The following is a 23,139-nucleotide window of genomic DNA, read 5'->3' as shown; positions in this document are numbered from 1 at the left end:
AAAATAAGAATGACATATTTACCATTTTTTTTAAACATTCCAAATTAGGATAAAACATCTCTAAATTAACTTTTTTCCCAACAAACCAACCAATCAGTTACAGAGGGAAGATGTTCTCACTCTGTCTCTACAATCCGATATCAACAGGTTATGTGGTTAATCCATTTTAAAAAACTGAACTGTAATTTAAATCCACAGGAATCGACCATCAATACCGAGGTCTATCTGATGTCTGGTGATGCAGCTGTTTGCAACACAGCTTTTACTGTCACCTCAGCCAAAGGACTAATGTGAAATAGTGGGCACACCTCTCTCTCTTTTTTCCCAGCACACAAGTAGATGATCTCCTATGGAGCCTTTTTTCCCCTTATCAATTGTCGAAAACAATGATCTATGTAAGTTAGTGAATTCTAGATAGCAATAATAAGACTGAGTAGGAAAGGAATTTCTAATCCTTGGGGAAATACCAGTTCATTTAAATGGCCAGTTGGATGAATTACTTGTGTTTTTGTGGATAACTAGATTCTGTTTCTATCTTTTTAGTGATTCATTTCTGGGGATCATTACAGAAACCTTTAGGAGAAATCCCTCTTCATACCTCCTTTGTGACCTTTGAAGGTCACCACACAGCTAGCATCTTCAGCTGACCAGATCTTCAGCTGGGCATCCATTCCCCCACTCAGAACCACAAGGCCTGATGGGAAAAACCTGCAACAATTCACATCAAATACATGTCCTTCCAATACTCTCTGGAAAAACAAAAGAAAATTCCATGCTAGTTCTCTTGTCCGTCCCTTGATGTTCTCTTACCTCCCATATCCTTAGTTCCGTAAATGATATATCTACATGCTGCATTTTAAAACAAAAGAGGTCCAAAGAATCTCTTTAGTTCATCTGTATACCAGGTAATGTTCTTAGAGCTGTTGGCTCCCTTTCCTGGGCTTTGGCTGCAAATGTGAATTTGAATTCCATAGCTCTCATAGCCATCCCTAAGTCTAGTTCTACATATAAGGAGCTGAGGAGGCTTGAGGGCTCTTTTACTTGTCTTTTCTTAAAATCCTCTGTACAGGTTGGGGGGCTCAGCCATACACTCAGTGTAACAGCCTAGCTACTCTGTCTTAGAAATGGGTCACTGAAGGCAGTTCATACCATCCACTCACAGACATTCACTAGCCTGGCTCTTCCACTGTTCCAGCCCCAATTTGTTCTGGCAAATCACCAAACTTGAGCATGGTTCTCAGATTAACAAATGGAAGAACAAAGATCAATTGAAGTGCAGTGTTCCTACATTTTCTGAATGGGCCACTCTTCTTTCCATGGCCCAGTCTAAGGTTTCTCAGACCACCCTAAAAGTGTACCCAAAGCCTTTACTCTGAGCTCTCCATTGGAAGCCTGCCAGATCTTCATGCTCCCATCGGTACTAGAAGACACACCAAGGCCTCCTCCACTGGAAATGTCCAGGCATGTTATCTGTTTAAACGACAAAACAACCAGTGTTACAAATAACGAAATTCTCTTCTTCCCTTGAAATATGTTATAAACCTCTCTCATTTCACACTCCTCTAAGACTTCTTCAAGCCTGTGCTTCCCAACACAAAGGACATGTGTTTCATATGAAGGCTGAGTTATCATCACCGATCTCCCAACAAGGCTGGAGCCAAAACCCTTTATTTCTCGAAACAAGAAACTATTCTTGTAGTCATCTATAATCTCCTACTTCAGCTATAAAGATACTTATTCCCGTATCATTTCCATAGTTTCTATCTTTTGCTATTTTATTTTAAAATTAAGATACCTCTCCTAATTCTTAGGAACCCACTTACACAAAAAAACAGATTTCCAAGAAGCACCAGGATTCAAGGAAAAGTAAAGATGCTTCCAATTTACTACTTTACATTCCCTCTGTAAAATCGTAACTGTCTGTGTGTGTATTTCAGAATAAGTAATAGAAAAATTCCCAAATTCACTTATGCAATTTCAATATTAGGAATCACTTCATGAATAAGCCATGATCAGAATGTCAAGTCTCTTTCATAAATCAATACATGCATACATAATATCCCCTTTTTATTAAAAAACACCCAGTTACAAATATTCCAGCAATGTAAGACTGAGATATATAATCACAGTCATATTCCCAGCAACTATGATTCCAATATGACCTAAATTATTTTTAAAAAGTAGGAACTTTCAACAACAAAAAACAAAAAAAAATAGGAACTTTGCCTTTAATTATTCAACCTTCCACTTTACATCTCTATGCCAATTAAGCCATAATGAATAGGTCTGGCAAAAACTAAAAGGATATATGGGTCAACTCTAACACTTTCTAAGACTTTTTCTTCTTTATTTTGGTTCCTCAATAAAAGGACCATTAACTTAATTGCAGTTCTTTTAATTTTAAGGATATGACAACAATTAACATTTATATCATGTTTTATCATTTATAAAACATTTTTAAATACACTGAATCATTTGATCCTCATAATAATCCCATTCTGCTCCTAGCTTCTCATCGGTGGATACTGCTTTCACATTCTAGTGTAGGAGACATTTCTCAGGTCTATCTTTCTTCTCCAACACCACTGCTACCACCCTAATCCTGGGCCTTAAATCTGACTACCAGTACTGTCAAGTTCAACTTTATTCTGGCTCCCCAACTACATGATGAGCTTTATAAGTGTCAGAACGATGTCCAGCACTTTCTCACACAAATCACAGGCTATGTACACAGTAACTACTTAACAAATACCTAATAATAGTTTGGGAAGAGGGATGAAGCAGCTCATCAACACTAGATAAGAAAGTAAAGCCATCTGACCTATATCAATGAGACCAGCTACTGTCCCCATTCAAGGGCCCCAGAAACAAAACATATTTAAACACTTTCCTACTCACTCTGAAATCAATTTAATCCCTAAAGCAATACAGCCCAACCTCTTTCCTGACTCAGGCACCATCTATCCAACTGCCTGCTAGGCATCTAGCTTTGGCTTTATAGTGGACACCTGAAACTTAACATATCCAAAATAGAACCCTTATTTCCCCTGCTCCCTACCAATGCAACTAATTGTCCCCCAAGTAAATGACACCAGAATTTACCCAATTCTCAGGCCAAAATTTTTGGAATTATCCCAACTCCTCATTTACTCACATCTTATATCCAAGTCATTGGCAAATCCTGTCTGGACCCACACCCTAGAATACAGGCTCTATACCACAGTTCTATCCATTACTATATAGCCCCAGTGCCCAGAAGAGTATCTGGAATATAGTAGGTGATTAATAAATGGGTGAATCACCTAATAATGAGCTCAAATAAGAGAAAGGGAGAATAAGAAATAGAATAAATGAACAATTAATGATTTTTTTAAAAATGACCCACTCCTCAAAAGGTAAATGGTTTTCCCAACTCCCCAAGGAGTTCACCACTTCCTCCCCCAGTGGTCTTCAGCTTCTATGTTTATATTGGGTTGGCCAAAAAGTTCGTTTGGATTTTTCTATAACATCTTACAGCAAAACCCAAATGAACTTTTTGGCCAACTCAATATATCATAGTGGTTGTCAACCAGGGGCAATTTGTTTCTGGGGGGACATTTGGTGATGTCTGTAAACATTTTTAGTTGTCACAACTGGGGGCGGTGTCCAATGGACAACTTGTAGCTACAGGCCAGGGATGCAGCTAAACATCCTACAGTGCATAGAACAGTCCCCTACAAAAAAGAATTATCTAGCTTAAAATGTCAATACTGCCAAGGTTGAGAAACTCTGATATATGATTTGGTACCCTCTCAGTTAATATACTCTTCCTGGAAAGGATAGGGATATTGTGTTATTTATCTCAGTTACATATCTTTGGGGCCCTAGTTCCTAGACCTAAAAAGTAACTAAGTCTGAACTATCTATTCTTCCAAAGTGATAGAACACTGAAAAGTAGATTATACATCATACCAGTTGTCTCCTTCCTCCAGATTTTTATTAAAGAGAAAGAGGAAAGAGAACTAACATTTATTGACTAGCTAGCTATTATGTGCCAGACATGTAACAGACACTACTCTCATATAATCCACTCAAAAATCTTTAAGTATTGGTGAGAAATCTGAGGTTTAAGAGGTAGTTTAATTTCCCCAAGGTGAAAGAGCAGAGCCAGGATACAAACCTAGGTCAGAGTCTAAAGCTAAAGATCTATTCCTTAGTTACAGCAAAAGAACAGACAGATCAATGGAGCATTCCTAAATATTGGATAAAGATGACAATTCAGAGACCTTCAAAATGGTGGAGGAGTAAGATGTGGAGATCACCATCCTCCCCACAAATACATCAGAAATACATCTACATGTGGAACAACTCCTACAGAACACCTACTGAACGCTGGCAGAAGATCTCAGACTTCCCAAAAGATATATATATTTTTTTCCTTTCTCTCTTTTTGTGAGTGTGTATGTGTATGCTTCTTTGTGTGATTTTGTCTGTATAGCTTTGCTTTTACCATTTGTCTTAGGGTTCTGTCTGTCTGGTTTTTTTGCTTTGTTTTTTATTTTTTAGTATAGTTTTTAGTGCTTGTTATCATTGGTGGATTTGTTTTTTGGTTTGCTTGCTCTATTCTTTCTTTCTTTTTTCCCCCTTTTTTATTACTTTTTATTATTTTTAATAATTTTTTATTTTAATAACTTTATTTTATTTTTTCTTTCTTTTTTTCCTTCCTTTTCTTCTAAGCCATGTGGCTGACAGGGTTTTGGTGCTCCGGCCGGGTGTCAGGCCTGTACCTCTGAGGTGGGAGAGCCGAGTTCAGGACATTGGTCAACCAGATACCTCCCAGCTCCACATAATATCAAATGGCGAAAGCTCTCCCAGAGACCTCCATCTCAACGCTAAGACCCAGCTCCACTCAACGAACAGCAAGCTACAGTGCTGGACACCCTATGCCAAACAACTAGCAAGACAGGAACACAACTCCACCCATTAGCAGAGAGGCTGCCTATAATCAGAATAAGGCCACAGGCACCCTAAAACACACCACTGGATACGGTCTTGCCCACCAGAAAGACAAGATCTAGCCTCTTCCACCAGAACACAGGCACCAGTCCCCTCCACCAGGAAGCCTACACAATCCACTGAACCAACCTTAGCCACTGGGGGGCAGACACCAAAATCAACGGGAACTACGAACATGCAGCCTGTGAAAAGGAGACCCCAAACACAGTAAGTTAAGCAAAATGAGAAGACAGAGGAATGCACAGCAGATGAAGGAGCAAGGTAAAAATCCACCAGACCAAACAAATGAAAAGGAAATAGGCAGTCTACCTGAAAAAGAATTCAGAGTAATGATAGTAAAGATGATCCAAAATCTTGGAAATAGAATGGAGAAAATACAAGAAATGTTTAACAAGGACCTAGAAGAACTACAGAGCAAACAAACAATGATGAACAACACAATAAATGAAATAAAAAATTCTCTATAAGGGGGCTTCCCTGGTGGCGCAGTGGTTAAGAATCTGCCTGCCAATGCAGGGGACATCGGTTCGAGCCCTGGTCCGGAGAAGATCCCACATGCCATGGAGCTACCAAGTCCATGTGCCACAACTACTGAGTCTGTGCTCTATAGCTCACGAATCACAACTACTGAAGCCTGCAAGCCACAACTACTGAAGCCCACACACCTAGAGCCCGTGCTCTGCAACAAGAGAAGCCACCACAATGAGAAGCCAGTGCACCACAATGAAGAGTAGCCCCCACTTGACACAACTAGAGAAAGCCGCGAGCAGCAACAAAGAGCCAACACAGTCAAAAAATAAAAATAAGTAAAATAAATAAATTAAAAAAAAATTCTCTAGAAGGAATCAACAGCAGAATAACTGAAGCAGAAGAATGGATAAGTGACCTGGAAGATAAAATAGTGGAAAAAACTACTGCAGAGCAAAATAAAGAAAAATGAAAAGAATTGAGGACAGTCTGGGACAACATTAAACGCACCAACATTCGAATTACAGGGGTCTCAGAAGAAGAAGAGAAAAAGAAAGGGACTGAGAAAATATTTGAAGAGATTATAGTTGAAAACTTCCCTAATATGGGAAAGGAAATAGTCAATCAGGTCCAGGAAGTACAGAGTCCCATACAGGATAAATCCAAGGAGAAACATGCCAAGACACATATTAACTAAACTATCAAAAAATTAAATACAAAGAAAAAATATTAAAAGGAGCAAGGGAAAAACAACAAATAACATACAAGGGAATACCCATAAGGTGAACAGCTGATCTTTCAGCAGAAACTCTGCAAGCCAGAAGGGAGTGGCAGGACATATTTAAAGTGATGAAAGGGAAAGACCTACAACCAAGATTACTCTACCCAGCAAGGATCTCATTCAGATTCGACAGAGAAATTAAAACCTTTAGAGACAAGCAAAGGCTAAGAGAATTCAGCACCACCAAACCAGCTCTACAACAAATGCTAAAGGAACTTCTCTAGGCAGGAAACACAAGAGAAGGAAAAGACCTACAATAACAAACCCAAAACAATTAAGAAAATAGTAATAGGAACATACATATTGATATCTACCTTAAATGTAAATGGATTAAATGCTCCAACCAAAAGACAGACTGGCTGAATAGATACAAAAACAAGACCTGTATACATGCTGTCTACAAGAGATCCACTTCAGACCTAGGGACACATACAGCCTGAAAGTGAGGGGATGGAAAAAGATATCCCATGCAAATGGAAATCAGAAGAAAGCTGGAGTAGCAATTCTCATATCAGACAAAATGACGTTAAAGACTATTACAAGAGACAAAGAAGGACACTACATAATGATGAAGGGATCAATCCAAGAAGAAGATATAACAATTGTAAATATCTATGCACCCAACATAGGAGCACCTCAATACATAAGGCAAATGCTAACAGCCATAAAAGGGGAAATTGACAGTAACACAATCATAGTATGGGACTTTAACATCCCACTTTCACCAATGGACAGATCATCCAAAATGAAAATAAATAAGGAAACACAAGCTTTAAATGATACATTAAACAAGATGGACTTAATTGATATTTATAGGACATTCTATCCAAAAACAACAGAATACACATTTTTCTCAAGTGCTCATGGAACGTTCTCCAGGATAGATCATATCTTGGGTCACAAATCAAGCCTTGGTAAATTTAAGAAAATAGAAATCATATCAAGTATCTTTTCTGACTCCAACGCTATGAGACTAGATATCAATTACAGGAAAAAAATCTGTAAAAAATACAAACACATGGAGGCTAAACAATACACTACTTAATAACCAAGAGATCACTGAAGAAATCAAAGAGAAAATCAATAAATACCTAGAGACAAATGACAATGAAAACATGACAACCCAAAACCTATGGGATGCAGCAAAAGCAGTTCTTAAGATGGAATTTTATAGCAATACAATCCTGCCTCAAGAAACAAGAAACATCTCAAATAAACAGCCTAAACTTACACCTAAAGCAATTAGAGAAAGAAGAATAAAAAACCTCCAAAGTTAGCAGAAGGAAAGAATCATAAAGATCAGATCAGAAACAAATGAAAAAGAAATGAAGGAAACAATAGCAAAGATCAATAAAACTAAAAGCTGGTTCTTTGAGAAGATAAACAAAATTCATAAACCATTAGCCAGACTCATCAAGAAAAAAAGGGGGAAGACTCAAATCAATACAATTAGAAATGAAAAAAGGAGAAGAGAAGTAACAACTGACACTGCAGAAGTACAAAGGATCATGAGAGACTACTACAAGCAACTATGCCAATAAAATGGACAACCTGGAAGAAATGGACAAATTCTTAGAAAAGCACAACCTTCTGAGACTGAACCAGGAAGAAAGAGAAAATATAAACAGACCAATCACAAGCACTGAAATTGAGACTGTGATTAAAAATTTTCCTACAGGGCTTCCTTGGTGGCGCAGTGGTTGAGAGTCCACCTGCCGATGCAGGGAACATGGGTTCGTGCCCCGGTCCGGGAAGATCCCACATGCCGCGGAGCGGCTGGGCCCGTGAGCCATGGCCGCTGAGCCTGCGCGTCCGGAGCCTGTGCTGCGCAACAGGAGAGGCCACAACAGTGAGAGGCCCGCGTACAGCAAAAAAAAAAAAAAAGGAATTAAAAAGTAGCTTATAAAACAACATGTACTGTAAAAACCTGTTGTGGTAAACTATTTAAAGAAAAAAGACTGGATCAAGTAAAATAATGATATGTAAAGCTTACCATGTGCTGGCACATAGCAGGTGATCAATAAATGTCAGCTATTACTACTATGATTATTATTTTTTAACTTTTTAAAATCGAGATACATTAATATACAATATTATATAAGTTACAGGTATACAAAATAGTGATTCACTATTTTTTAAAGGTTATATTCCATTTATAGTTATTATAAAATATTGGCTATATTACCTGTGTTGTACAATATATCCTTGTACCTTGTTTATTTTATACATAACAGTTTGTACCTCTTAATCCCCTACCCCTATTTTGCCCCTCCTTATTTCCCCCCACACACTGGTAACCACTACTTTATTCTCTATATCTGTGAGTCTGTTTTTGTTACGCTCACTAGTTTGTTTTATTTGTCAGATTCCACATATAAGTGACATCATACAGTGTTTGTCTTTCTCTGACTTATTTCACTTAGCATAATGCCTTCCAAGTCCACCTATGTTGCTGCAAATGGCAAGATTACTATGATTATTATTAAGTGTTACATAACAAAAGCTTACAACAGTTATCTTTAGATTATAGAAATGAGTGATTTTCACTTTTACATTTCCTAAATTTTCATCACTAAATATATATTTGTTTTGCAATAAGGATAAAAACAGCTATTTTTGAAAATGTACCAAACACTAAGAAGCAGTAGGCTTTAATACAATCAGTTTATTCACCTATTTCTCATTTCTGCTTCTAAAAAGCTTATGGTAGTAGAAAGGGCTTTATCACAAAGACCTTTGAAAATTATCCCTCAATATGCTGTACTTGGAATTTTGAGAAAATGCCCCTTCCGTTAGGCAAAGGGACAGAAATATGAGCAGTGGCAAATTACTCAAACATCAACTACTATCATCATTATCCAAAAGCTGGTAAGTAGCTCTGGTAAAACATATATAAGGAAATTTCATACAATTCCTTTATTTGAGATTACCAGTGAGTGGATTTGTATATTTATTCTAAGTGGACCCAAGTACCAGTTTTGCCAAACCTATCACGCTTTATCAGCTGTGTCATCTTATAATGCAAAGTAAATGAAAAACACATTAATTATGAATATGTTTATAGCACTAGACAAGCATGAAAAATTAACATGTTATTATATTTTCTCCTCATTTTATCAGAATACTTACACTCTTTGTATGAATTCTGGAAAAAGTAGTGTATGGTGCCAAAAACTTCGAAGATGCATTTTCCTTTGGACATGAAATATGAATGCTTTTCTAAACAGAGAAGGAAAAATGAAATCCCTCAGTAAAGCTACTCCAATGGAATTAAAGCTTCTTAAAGAAAACATTAGGACGAAAGAACACTCTTACCTTTTAAGTGTATCCTAATCCTCCTGCCCCAACCCAAGACACTATCACTCCCCTACAGATCAGCAGTCCTTTTACTGCAGAGGGCTACAATGTAATTTGGTACTGTTGAGCCATTATGCTTTTATGTTGAAGAAAACTGTTCCATAGAAGACAAACCAACAATAAGATACAAATGACAAACACGAGAACATTAATTTTCATAAGAAAATCTAATACCAGTACTCTCAGTCAGCAGTGTGGCAAGGAACAGTACCAAGAGTTGTGAAAAAACAGCACCAGCTCCCGGGCCTAGGGCTGAAAAGACTAGTCTAAAAGTAAACTTGCTGCCTATAAAAGAACTTTCAGAAAAAATGTTAGACTACTGACATGTATAGTTACCAGAGTAAGAAAGTAGGTAAAGTAAATTACGGTACACTCACACAATGTGTAGGCCCTGGTCAGGCTTGTGGTGCTCATTCCCAACTAGGACTTAAACTGACTATACATGTTCATAGACTGGTCATCACCAAATAGCTGTCTTATGATTTCCCACATGTTTTGACTAGTCATTATCACATATATTTCAGCTACTATAGCAAAATAACACTAGTGACGTAGTAGTAAATTACACCTAGAACCAGATGTTAGATTCAAGTGACATGACTTGCTGAAGGCAGACTGCAACCATTTAGGGTAAGTATGTTGGTGTTTCAAGGCAGAGGTATAAAAGGCTTGGTAAACATCGCCTCAAGGATTCTTGCAGTACAACAATCCCTTACTCTAATTTGCAGAATACTAACACCATCCCCTAAGTGTATATCTCCTACACAGAGCTGAGGAGCTGCTCTCACCAGATGGCCCCTAACCTGTTATCTCTTCTGCAGTAGTACTTGAAAGTTTCTGGAAATTCTTCTGGACAATGAAAATGCCTTCAATAATCAAGATTTTCTGAACCTCTTTATGAGGCTAATCTATGTACAACAAGCACAGTCCTCATAGTTCATTAGAAAGAACAGTTTCAAAGTTATTCTCATCACTGAAAATCAATATATTCTTATTACAGGTCTTCTCCTTTAAAAAGAGAATTAGATTATCTACACAAACAGTACTTTCTTAGCCAGTGTATCTATGCCTGGCTGCCTGCAGGCCTTTCATTAAATGAGTTTTTGTTTCTAACCACATGACAAAGCCCATACAGCTGCAAGAGAGCTGACCCGGATTTGGAATTGTCTCCTGTACCCGAAACTAAAGTGTCAGCTAAACTTTCCTGGCTAAATATTCATACCAAGCAAGGATATGAGGAGCTCTGAAAGCTTAGTGTTCGAGTCTCTGTAAGAACTGTGTTTGCTCTCAGAAGACTATTTCTTTGGGGCTAATTATGTAAACGATTTCAAGACTCAGTGGTTTTCTCCTGCTTATCGATCCTGCAAATCACCCTTTAACCGTAAACAGACTATGAAGGAAGATAAAAGTTGTTACCTTCCAGCAGTAGAGAATCATGCTGTTAATGAAAAGATATTAAAGAAAAGCTGCAGGAGATATCAAAACAGACAAAATTCAGTGTGAGGGGGAAGTGTGAATATTTCACATTAAGATAAAATTAAAAGTCAAACTTTTTATCTTTCCAAGTTAGGTTTTTAAGCATAATGACAGATCTGTATAATAGAACACTGTAGCAACATCAAACAGCAAAGTGACTCATGGCAGTTAGGAAACAAATGAACGTTCAACCATAAGCATTTACTGTCTGACTTAGCAAGTACACTGCAGAAATTAGTAATGATATTGGAAAAGGTAAGGTTTGTATCACAGCCTGAGTACAAAGGGAAGAAAGGAAGTCAGTGCCCAGGCTGTGGATGGATACTGGCAAACACCTGGAAAAAATGTAGGCTTGCAAGGTGGTGTCATACTTGAAGTTAATAGAACTGGGTTTTAATTCTGACATAGTCTAACTAGCTTTGATTATTAGGGGTTAATTAACCTCTCTGAATCTGTTTGCTTATCTGCAAAATGTAAATTTAAAATGCCAATCCCACAGGATTGTTATGATTAACAATAACTCACTTTTAATATCTTAGTTTCTTTCATATGCAATTTCACTCCCCACTAATCAGCCTATGAGGTAGAATACTGTCTCTGTTTTATAGATGAGGAAACTGAGGCTCAGGTAACTAAGTTATTTGTCCAAAACCATATTGCTAGTAAGTGTCACAGTAACTAAGACTTGGACTCAGATCTTCTGGTACTTTCTACAATACTGTTCATGAAAAACAAATATAAAATATATAATAACATGTAGCTTATTATTTTGCACAGAGGGTAATGAATGAACATCTGCTAAAGATCTTATGTAAAAAACAAAGTATTCTCTACTCTTGTCAGTACACCTGAAATATTTTACAACTAAAAAAGCTTAATTATACACACACCAAAAAAGGCCGTTTCACCCTTTGGGAATCATCTCACCAGAGCACACTGACTGCTGCCATCAGAAAGAGGAAGGAGGGCTTCCCTGGTGGCGCAGTGGTTAAGAATCCGCCTGCCAGTGCAGGGGACAAGGGTGCAAGCCCTGGTCCAGGAAGATCCCACATGCCACGGAGCAACTAAGCCCATGTGCCACAACTACTGAGCCTGCGTTCTAGAGCCCACGAGCCACAACTACTGAAGCCTGCATGCCTAGAGCCCTGTGCTCCGCAACAAGAGAGGCCACCACTATGAGAAGCCTGCGCACTGCAACAGAGAGTAGCCCCCGCTCCCTGCAACTAGAGAAAGCCTGCGCGCAGCAACGAAGACCCAACGCAGCCAAAAATAAATAAAAATAAAATAAATAATTAATTTTTTAAAAAAAAGAAAGAGGAAGGAAAGTCAGATCATGAGTTCTGCAACTTACATGGCCACCTACTCACTTCAAAGACCAATGAGAAAAACAATTAAGTACTACTAATACAGGTCTTCACCAAGGTGTGCCCAGACACATTATAAAACTACGCTGTACAATATGGTGGGTACTAGCCACATAAAGCTACTGAGCACTTAAAATGTGGCTAATGCAAATGAGTAAATGAATTTTTAATTTTATTTAAAGTTTAGTTTAAAAACATACTTGATTCAGTTACTGGAAAACTTTTTAAGTACATTTGGAACTACTTAGATATGTGAATCTGTTTTCAACTGTGAATTTTTTAAAACCTAAATACATATCAAGTATTTCCAATAAAAATTTACAGTCTGGGAGTTCCCTCGTGGCACAGTGGTTAAGAATCCGCCTGCCAATGCAGGGGACATGGGTTCAAGCCCTGGTCTGGGAAGATCCAACATGCTGCGGAACAACTCAGCCCATGCACCACAACTACTGGGCCTGCGCTCTAGAGCCCACGAGCCACACCTACTGAGCCCGCGTGCCACAACTACTGAAGCCCGCGCACCTAGAGCCCGTGCTCTGCAACAAGAGAAGCCACCGCAATGAGAAACCCACAACGAAGAGTAGCCCCTGCTCGCCGCAACCAGAGAAAGCCTGTGCATGGCAACGAAGACCCAACACAGCCAAAAATAAATAAATAAATTTTATATTAAAAAAAATTAGAGTCTGAATTGAGATGTGCTCTAAGTGTAAAATATACAGAGGATCTCAAAGACTTAATAAAAAAAAACTATCTCTAATAATTTTTTATATTAATTACAGGTTAAAATAATACTTTAGATATACTGGGTTAAATAAAATACATTATTAAAATTAATTTCACCTGTTTCTTTTTACCTTTTTTAGGTGGCTACTAGAAAATTTTAAATTACACATGTGGATACACACTACTATATATAAAATAGATAAACAAGGACCTACTGTATAGCACACGGAACTATATTCAATATCTTGTAATAACTTATAATGGAAAGGTATATGAAAAAGAAAATAAATATGTACATACATAACTGAATCACTTTGCTGTACACCTGAAACACTGTAAATCAACTATACTTCAATTAAAAAAAATTACATATGTGGCTCACATTCATCTATTGGACAGCACTGGTATAAGGGAAGTAAGAGGAAGTTTGCATCTAAAAGCATATGTATATATAAAAGAAAAAGAAAACTCTTGACATTCAAAGGCAGTAAAAGCTATGATTATTATACAAATGAAATGGAGACGACACTGATACGTACTTTATAAATCTTTAAAGTACGTATATAGGTACTACCATAGTTTTGGACACAGTGCTACCTAGAAGACATAAAAACCTACCTTGTTTATTTCGTTCACAATAAATCCTTCCGAAGCGGTAACCTCTGGGATGCCATCAAGGCCAATTCCTTGACAAGTCAGGCTGCCATACAAAGTTGGTTTCCCTATATAGCACAAAAAAGCATGTCTCAAAAAAATAAGAAGAATTAAACATTTTTCTCCTTGAAGACCCAATTCAGGCATCTGTATAAATGCGACGAAATTGGCTCATGAAAGAAAAGCTGGCACTTGTGTTAAAAGTGAGGTGAAGTAGAAAGAGCACTAGTCTAGGCAAACCTAATTTGGAAGAAATATATTCAAGGGCTAAAAGCCAGGAACAAAGATTTTGAGATACAATATAGTATTTGTAGAGAAAACTACTAGAGTAATCTCAACCTCAGTTTTACTGGCTGTGAAATGGAATTCTACCAGGACGAAAGGTGAAGATGAACATGAACATATCCATTTATCCACAGTATATACACATAATACAGAGTAAAGAGTTAAGCTTCAATAACTGGAAAATTTGCTTAAGTAGACACTGCTTTTGCAGTGATATGGGCTAAATAAGATATTATCCTACACATAAACATATGTAGATGGTAGAATGGAGTTAAAAACATTCTATTCTTCTTCTGCACTTTATACATACACTTCTGCAACAGCCCATAACACGCTGTTTACACTTCTGGCCTCCCCACCAGACTGTGAAGTCCTTGAGCTCAGAAACTAGCAAGGTGCTACAAATTATTCAGTTAAGTAACTTGCACCAAACTGAAATTCTAGGAGTAAGAGGGAAGTAAAAACCATCATGGATTCATGCAGAGTGGGAGAGCTTCTTAGAGAGGGTGGGACTTAAGCAGGATCTTGAAAAAAGATAGGACTAGGCCAAAGATAAGGGAAAGGAAACCCCAAGTCAGGGAGGGGTGTGTCAAGAATAAGAAAAAGTCACAAAGAACAAGGGGGAAGGAGGCATCAATTAATATACCGGTTTGGTAGTTGAAAGATACTAATGGAGTAACTCACAATCTAGGGTAGAAGTATGGACTAGAGAAGATCTAGTGAAGTAGGTTTTGCAGAGAAATGGCATGAAATTCTAGTTCAGAAAGATGCCACAAAAATAGGATTGAGTGAACTCTGCTTTTTGTCACATTTCATGATTCCCTCCTGACTTCACCAACCATCCTATGAAGTTTAGCCCTTTTGGTGCATTATTTCAACCAATCCCCTGTCATCACCCTCAATGACCTCTCTACATTTGTAAAGTCTCTGAAATGATCTCAGTCTCAGTATTTTGTCTATATAACAAAAGTGTGAATGATCCAACTACTCACCTTCTACATTTCTACATGTAGGCTGCTGAGTGCAGATACAGAAAAGGACACAACTGTGCAGACTGGCACCACTACAATTTACCAGTTCCAAACTCTGCACAGTTTTGTAGTCCTTTTGCCCCTTTTGTTCCCCAGAGCAGCCAATTCTTATAACACCTAGCCTGCCATCAAAACCTTCTTCCTTCATAACAGCCAAAAATTGGAAACAATTCAAATGTCCATCAACTGATGAATGGACAAAAAATGTGATATATCTTTACAACAGAACATTACTTGGCCGCAAAAACAAATGAATGCTACAAAATGGATGAACCTTGAAAATGTTATGTTAAATGAAAGACATAAAAGGCCACATATTATGATTCTATTTATATGAAGTGTCCAGAACAGGCAAATCCATAGAGACAGAAAGTCAATTAGTGGTTGCTAGGAGCTAGGAGGAGGGCAAAATGTGGAGTGACTGCTAAAGAGCACAGGGTTTCTTTTGGGGGTGATGAAAACATATGGAATTAATGGTGAAGACATACAACTCTATGAATATACTAAAATCCATGGCATCGTACACTTTAAAAAGACAAACCTTATCATATGTGAATTATATTTCAATACAGCTATTATCTAAAAAAAATTAGAATGCTAATAGTACCTACCTGATACGGTTGTGAGGAACAGAAATAATGCATGTAAAGCATCTAGAACATAGATAGCGCATATTTTATTTCGAAGAAAAAGCTGACCCTACCTCCAACATCACAAAGAAAACTGAGGCTATAAGATACTCTCACATTTCCATTTTCATGTATTTGCATTTATCTACATCTACACTTACCCTCACCTTCTTTCAACTTAGGCTTTTAGACTTAATTCAATCTCCTTCTCTCTCCTCTAAGACAATGGTTTTTCCATTAGTCCTTCTCTTCTCTACCTACAACCTATATTTTAATTGTTCTCCAATTAGTTCCCATCTTTAAAAATAAAACAAAAACCCTTGATTTGTAAACCTTCTAGCTACCTTGTCTTCTTCGATGCAGCATCAATTTCCTCAAAAGAAAATTCTGTTTAAAACTCTAGTTCTCATAGAAATAAAGTATCTTATTATAAAAAGATATCAAAGGCCTCTGAAATGACAAATAATCAGTAAAACAAAGGAAAGTTTATAAACCTTGGGAATGATAAATGGCAGGGTGAGGTGACCAGGTGTTTTACTCTGATGCCTAGAATGGTGGTAACTTAAGAACTGTGACAATCAGGGAGAACCTGTTTGACAACAGAAGTGCTCAGCTTCAGGTTTTGGATTTGATAAACTCAAGATGACAGTGAGAGCTTTAAGCAGAAATGCATAGCAGACAACTACTCAATGTCTGCTTGAAACTGAAGAGAGGTCAGAACTAGAGCTATAGATCTAGGAATCATAATCAGGAAGGTCACAACTGAAGCTATAGAACTGCTTAGAATACAATAATATATGGCTAAGAGACTGATTAAGAAGCATCAGCAATGTCTCCATGAATAAGTCTGTGGCTTCCAAATGGAAAACCAATCTGAAGGTCTTCCCCTAGAATGGAGTTGCAGAATCATTACAGCAGAGTGGTCAAGAACGTTTGAAGACTCTTAGCACTATGCAAGAACTTTGGGCTAGGAGAAAGGAAGCTCTCTCCTAGGGGTAGTAAATCCTCTTTCTCTAAAGAGAAGGCGTATAGATTTAAGGACATTACCTGGGGGGTGACAGCTCAGCCAGGCCTCCCCTTCGTCCTTCCTATGAAGAGAGACAAAAACCTAATTAGGCTCACTCAATGTCAAAAAAGGATGGTACTGATGCAAGGGAGAAAGATCATATAATTTCTAGTTTGGCCACAGCACTTAGACATGATCTAGTCTAACATCTCATCCAGGCACAGACAAATTTTGTTTATTTGTTGAAGAAATATTTGTGGATTAAATGTTTAATGAATAGATCTGCTGGTTAAATGAAGCTCAAGTATTTCATCAAACATTTCATGAAGGGGCTTCCCTGGTAGCACAGTGGTTGAGAGTCCGCCTACCGATGCAGGGGACATGGGTTCATGCCCCGGTCTGGGAAGATCCCACATGCCGCGGAGAGGCTGGGCCGGGCCCGTGAGCCATGGCCGCTGAGCCTGCGCGTCGGGAACCTGTTTTCCGCAACAGGAGAGGCCACAACAGTGAGAGGCCTGCGTACCGCAAAAAAAAAAAAAAAAAAAAAAAAAAAAAAAAAAAAAAAACACATTTCATGAAATACTTATTAGTTGCACAATCTTGGTCAAAGTTACTTCTTGATTCTGGTCTTGCATTCTCTCAAAGGCACTTGGTGTGGCCCTCAATAAATGTCACTGGTCTTCCTTTTACACATTGTGTTGTAGTAAGCAATGTGTATTTTATTTCAGCCCACTTAGAAAAGTGTAAGTTTCTTAAATGCAGGAGACTATGTTTTATTCATCGTCACCATTGTTTCAATTTTAAAAACGTATTAGTATAATAGTTGCCATTCATGGCACTGCTGTACTCATTCTAGTGCCTAGCATAATAACTTGCACAGTATATGATTAATATATGTTAAATAAATGAATAGTTTGCTGTGCATTCCAATTAAGCTGTTTCCTTTTGGAGGGCAGGAACCACCCCTTAACTTTAGAGTACACATTTGAACTCCGCCGAGCATCTATCTAGGTCAGAGACTGGACATGGTAGGCGTTACACTGTTTCCTGAAAAGAACTGTACAATATGACTAATATACCACTAGGGGTCGAGGAGCATACAAAGACTCCATCACACAGTCAAAGACAATGTGGTGGTGGAGAGTACTGGGACTTTTGCAAATAACTGAGGACCAATAAATATTTGCTAAATGACCATGACTACTTGGCCAAAAGTCTTCCTGCCCCCAGTTTTTCTGTCTTTCTCCAACTCATTGATCCTATTCTGTCTCTGAAATCACACGGCGCATATGTGTTTCCTCGGCCTCAGCCCAGCTCTTGCGAGAACGAAAAACAATGACCATGTGGGTTTCAGACTTCATTTTCTAGACCCAGGGTTCCCTCAACAATTGATGAGGTAACCCCTACGGATATCTTGGATCGGGCATGGCTCTCCTTAACGTAAAGACAACATCCGCTACCCGCCTCTTCCGTCCCCGTTCTGGACCTAGATTCACCTGAGAGCCTGGGCCCAGTCGCTCTGAATCCTCAAAGGAACCGCCATCTTGATCCCGCCTCCACCAGCCCGCGTCTTCTGCTCTTTCACGGAAGTGGGTCCGCGCTTAGGCGCTGCGTCGAGAACGAAGGGCGGGATCTACACCGAGAGGCCACCAATGAAAATGCGCGGTGGATCCTCTTCCCCTCCCCGCTCCTTTGTGCGCCCGCGCTTCCAACAGGAGGCTGGTTCCTGACAGCAGTGTCGGAAGAGTTCCAAGTGCCTGCAAAACCGACGCAGCTGTACAGGAGCGCGCGTTCGGGTCCTCTTGTCCGCGTGTTCGGTGAGCACTGTGTGCCGCGATCTTGCGCCGTGAAGCCTAGCTGGCACAACTCGGGGTGTGCCAAGCGGCCGCGCACGCGCATGCGTCCTCTTCTGAAGGTGGGAGAGGAGCCAGAGGAGCCATAGGTGACTTAGCCACCTGGGTTTCTCTGCTTTCCCGTCCTTTCCGTGCCTTCCTCTGCCCGGCCGGTTTCCGCGAACCAGCTACCGACCATTTATCCTGTCTTGATCTCTGAGCGAGGGTCTTCCTTTTTTTAATTCTAGGGAAGACTGAAGCTAGGTTGTAGTGGGGAAAGAATACGGCAGCATTTACTTGAGTCCTGTTGTAGCCCATGCACTCACTTGTGACTTATTAGGATATTAATCCTTACAGTAATTCTAAGAGTTAAATATTACCTTAAGAAGGAAACTAAAAAAGATTGCACGCTAAGGTGTGTGCATAGTAAAGTGAGTAAAGTATTTGAACCCAGATTTCTTGGCTTAGGATCCAAGGCACTGTTCTTTCCACCGCACTGTTCCAAGAGGTTTGCCCTTGTCTTTATTTATTTATTTATTAGATTTTTTTTTTGATGTGGACCATTTTTAAAGTCTTTATTGAATTTGTTACAGTATTGTTTCTGTTTTCTGTTTTAGTTTTTTGGCCACTAGGCATGTGGGATCTTAGCTCCCGGACCAGGGATCGAACCCACACCCCCTGCATTGGTAGGCAAAGTCTTAACCACTGGACCACCAAGGAAGTCCCTCCCCTTGTCTTTAAAGAGCTCACAGTGTATTTAGGAAGAGAAAAACATAGGAGCTATTACTTATCCAACTCTTTGGACGTGCCAGGCTCCTTACATGCATTATCTTATTTAGTCTTCAACAATCCTGTGAGGTAGATTTGATCTCTATTTTTCAAGAGAGATTATGAAGTGCTTTGCTCAAAGTCACCCAGTGAGTCAGTGACAAAGTTAAGTTTCCAATCCAAGTCTATTTTCAAAGCCCAGTTTCCCCCTCCTCCCTTAGGTTATACTGCCTCTAAAGCAAATGAGTTTTGTGTAGGTCTATAGAGTTCTTAAATCCTTCTTGTGACTTCCCCATTACCCTCTGGATGCCTTAATATGAGGCCTTCCTATGATCAGATACTTTCTCAACTCATCAATTTCATTAATTTTCCTGTTCTCATACTCTGTTCTCCAGTCATGTAGAACTTTCAGTTCCTCTCATGTCAAATTCTGTCTCAAACCCCCACCTTGCTGTTCCATTGATCAGGAATATTCTTTACATCTCTGGCTTACTCCTTTTCATCCTTTAAGCCTCAGTTTAGAAATCACTTTCTCCAAGAAGCCTTACCTGTCTGTTCCTGCCCTTGTCTGGATTAGGTATTCCTCCACTGTGTTCCCAATCTTAGCTGTCTGTACACACTGTACACAAGTAAACAGCCTATTTACTTATCTAAATTGTAAACTCTGTGAAGGCAGAAAATGTGTCTGTCTAGGTCACCCCTGTATCTTCAAATCTAGCATAGTGCTTGGTACATGATAGGTACTCAGTGATCATTTGTTGAATCAATCAGAGACCCAGGAAAAGCATTAAGTAGTTTTAGCTCATTTACAGTCTGTCATGGTAAAATTTGTACAAAGGCTGAGGTCATTTATCTTCAAACCTTTCTTAAGTTCCTTCTGTATGCTACCTTGTGCTGGGTGTTCTGAAGCAGATGATTGTAGGAAGGCAGTCTGGGCAGATACACCTCATGTTAAATACTCTCACACCTCACAGACTCATTTCTTGCCCTGGACCCTGTATGCTCTATGTTACAGCCACACAACTCTCTCCATTCTCTCATATGTCAAACTCTACACATATCTGGATACTCTCCCAAGTGGTAAACTTTGTTCTTCTCCAGCCATAGAATAAGGCTAATTGGAGAAAAGAACATAGCTTCTCCAGAAAGGAAACATTTCACTTAATTCAGATTCCATTTGTAGAATCCATTCGAGCTTATTAGTGCTGTGCTAAGCATTCTCATATACTTTATCTCATTCTGTTCAGTTCAGACCATTTTGCAGGCCTGTTCTCTGCCAGGCCTAGTGCTAGGGGTACCAAGGTGAATCAGGCCCAGTATCTGTCCTCAAATAGCTTACAACCTTCAAGGGGAGACATATGCTTCAATAGGCTATAACAGTGAAGTGGTCAATGTTATTTATAACAGAGGAACAGTGTCATATATAATCATGTCTCTACTCTAACCTTCCCTCCGTTGATGTTCTAGAGACTCCTAAAGATGTCAGCTCAAGGCCATACCTGGTCCCGACAGGTGAAGAAAGAAGATGAAGAAGAGGACCCACTGGACCAGCTGATCTCCCGCTCTGGCTGTGCTGCTTCCCACTATGCAGTGCAGGAGTGCATGGCCCAGCACCAGGACTGGCGACAGTGCCAGCCACAGGTGCAGGCCTTTAGGGACTGCATGAGTGAACAGCAGGCAAGGCGACGGGAGGAGCTGCAGAGGAAGAAAGAGCAAAGCAGTGCCCACCGCTGAGAGCCCACACCACCTGTCCCCAGAGGATGGCCCTGCAGAAACCAGCACCCAGAGAGATCATGGGAGAAAGAAATCCTTCCACAGTGGAAGTGTGGGCCGAGAAGTGTAAGACTTGGGGATAGTATTTGGGCCTGGGGTTGAGAGCCAGGCAGCCATGGGTTTGGACATGACTGCCATAAAGAGCAGTCATATTGTCATGTTGAGATCCCACACATCCTCACCCATCTTATGTCACCGATATTAAATATTGACCAGTATTTGCCATGTAAAACAAAGAAATGGGTTAAGGGATGCTCTCCTACGCTACATCTTGGGTCAGTGCGCCAAGTACTGCGCTGATTACATGGACATTTAATTTTAAAGTAAATTTACAATCTAAAGGTAAATTGGTTACCTAGTCAGTTCTTCATTTATTCAGGCATTGGTTCAAAAATATCAAGTTTTTCTGAGACCTTCTCATATGCCAGGCACTGTGTAGGAAATTGATATGATGAAAATATGATCTCTGCCTTTATGTTGCTTTAGTCTGGTTTAAGAGAGAAACAAAACAACACTAGAGCAACTAATTAATTCCTGACAATGATGTAAATGACTTTCTCTTTCATCAGTTGTTCTGGATGTTTCAGTCAGTCTAATGGAAGGAAGAAGGCAAATGGGAAAACAAATACTGAGTGCCTCTCATATGCCAGACTCTGTTGCATTAACAGATAAAGAGTCTGACCTCAACATGTTCCCAAACAAAAAAACACACAATGTTGGCTTGACATTTCAAAAGTACATTTAACATACAGATTTTCAGCTTTTGAAAAGTGGAGAAGCTGTCAACATGGAGCTTATATTCTTACTTAACAATTTGCTGGAGCTGAATTAACAATTTCTCTTTTAGGTGGATGTGTTTTCCAGTTCACAACAGTTGCCACCACTTTTCATTTTTCTTCCATGGAACTGCATTACCCAGTCTATTTCTGTCTGACATTTGGGAGTGGGAAGGGAGTTGGGTGGGTGACCCCTGCTATAGAACTGGAATGCAAAGGGGCATATGCTCTCATCATCATCAGTAACATTTCTTAAGCATATATATATATATATTAGAAGCACAAGTCTGAAATATAGTAGGCCTTAAAACTACTTTGAGCCTTTGTGTTGGTATTCGGGAAGGAGAGAAAGAGAGAAGGGGAGAAGATATGAGGAATGTGAGTTCAAAGAACAGTAAAATCCAATTTCAGCCTTCAGGCAGAAGGGGATGATTGTGTGTGTGTGTATATATATATATAAAAGGATGAGTGAATCTCTGTTGGGCCATGTGTGCCCAATGCTGTGGGTCATCAGAGGTAGCAGTGTGGACTGCAGCTGTCAGCAAGAATCTCAAAGAGAAGGGAGGTAGTTGAGTTGACACCATTAAAGATGAAGTAGACACTACATATTTGTAACATATATAGCAGAAAGGATTACCATCTGCAACGAATAAAAAGTCCCTAGAGGGATTTCTCTGGTGGTCCAGTGGTTAAGACACTGCTTCCATTGCAGGGGGCACGGGTTTGATCCCTGGTCAGGGAACTAAGATCCTGCATGCCGCATGGTGCGGCAAAACAAACAAACAACAAAAAAAAAAAACTAGAAATCAGTAAGAAAAAGCAAATAGCCCAACTGAAAAGTGAGCAAAGTTAAATATGCCCCCAAAACATAGGAAAATGTAAATATAGTCTACATCACTTATAATCAGAGAAATACAGATCTTAAAAACAAAAGTAGGGCTTCCCTGGTGGCGCAGTGGTTGAGAGTCCGCCTGCCGATGCAGGGGATGCGGGTTCATGCCCCGGTCCGGGAAGATCCCACATGCCGCGGAGCAGCTGGGCCTGTGAGCCATGGCCGCTGAGCCTGCGCGTCTGGAGCCTGTGCTCTGCAACGGGAGAGGCCACAACAGTGAGAGGCCCGAGTACCGCAAAAAAAAACCAAAACAAAACAAAACAAAAGTACTATTAGATGATCCTGTTGACAAAAATTAAAAGTATTTATAATGACCAGTGTTGGTGGGG

The 23,139-nt window shown here is 39.4% G+C and overlaps 2 protein-coding genes across 4 annotated transcripts in view; one reads left to right on the top strand and one right to left on the bottom strand.

Annotated features, from left to right (window-relative positions):
* Positions 1 to 18,397, bottom strand: part of PAAF1 (proteasomal ATPase associated factor 1) — a 62,394-nt gene extending 43,997 nt beyond the window's left edge. For all 3 annotated transcript variants that reach the window (XR_007478694.1, XR_007478693.1, XM_004279779.3), the window contains exons 1-6: positions 18,266 to 18,397; positions 16,811 to 16,851; positions 13,783 to 13,886; positions 9,374 to 9,463; positions 1,372 to 1,470; positions 599 to 749 (exon numbers count right to left, since the gene is read on the bottom strand). Coding sequence is in view for 1 of the 3 variants with exons in the window: in XM_004279779.3 (XP_004279827.1) it covers positions 599 to 749; positions 1,372 to 1,470; positions 9,374 to 9,463; positions 13,783 to 13,886; positions 16,811 to 16,851; positions 18,266 to 18,312 (532 nt within the window). In the remaining 2 variants the exon portion in view is untranslated. The remainder of the gene's footprint in view (positions 1 to 598; positions 750 to 1,371; positions 1,471 to 9,373; positions 9,464 to 13,782; positions 13,887 to 16,810; positions 16,852 to 18,265) is intronic.
* A 22-nt stretch (positions 18,398 to 18,419) lies between these two features.
* Positions 18,420 to 21,489, top strand: LOC101275467 (cytochrome c oxidase assembly factor 4 homolog, mitochondrial). The gene is made up of 2 exons (XM_004279777.3): positions 18,420 to 18,586; positions 20,837 to 21,489. Exon 2 carries the CDS (start codon positions 20,849 to 20,851, stop codon positions 21,101 to 21,103), a length of 255 nt encoding a protein of 84 aa, XP_004279825.1. The 5' UTR covers positions 18,420 to 18,586; positions 20,837 to 20,848; the 3' UTR covers positions 21,104 to 21,489.
* Positions 21,490 to 23,139: the final 1,650 nt, after the last annotated feature.

Source organism: Orcinus orca, chromosome 8 (assembly GCF_937001465.1).
Source record: "Orcinus orca chromosome 8, mOrcOrc1.1, whole genome shotgun sequence".
In the NCBI taxonomy this organism is placed as follows: domain Eukaryota; kingdom Metazoa; phylum Chordata; class Mammalia; order Artiodactyla; family Delphinidae; genus Orcinus; species Orcinus orca.
Note: the sequence above shows the minus strand (reverse complement) of the source record. Positions and strands in the feature narration are given on the sequence as shown.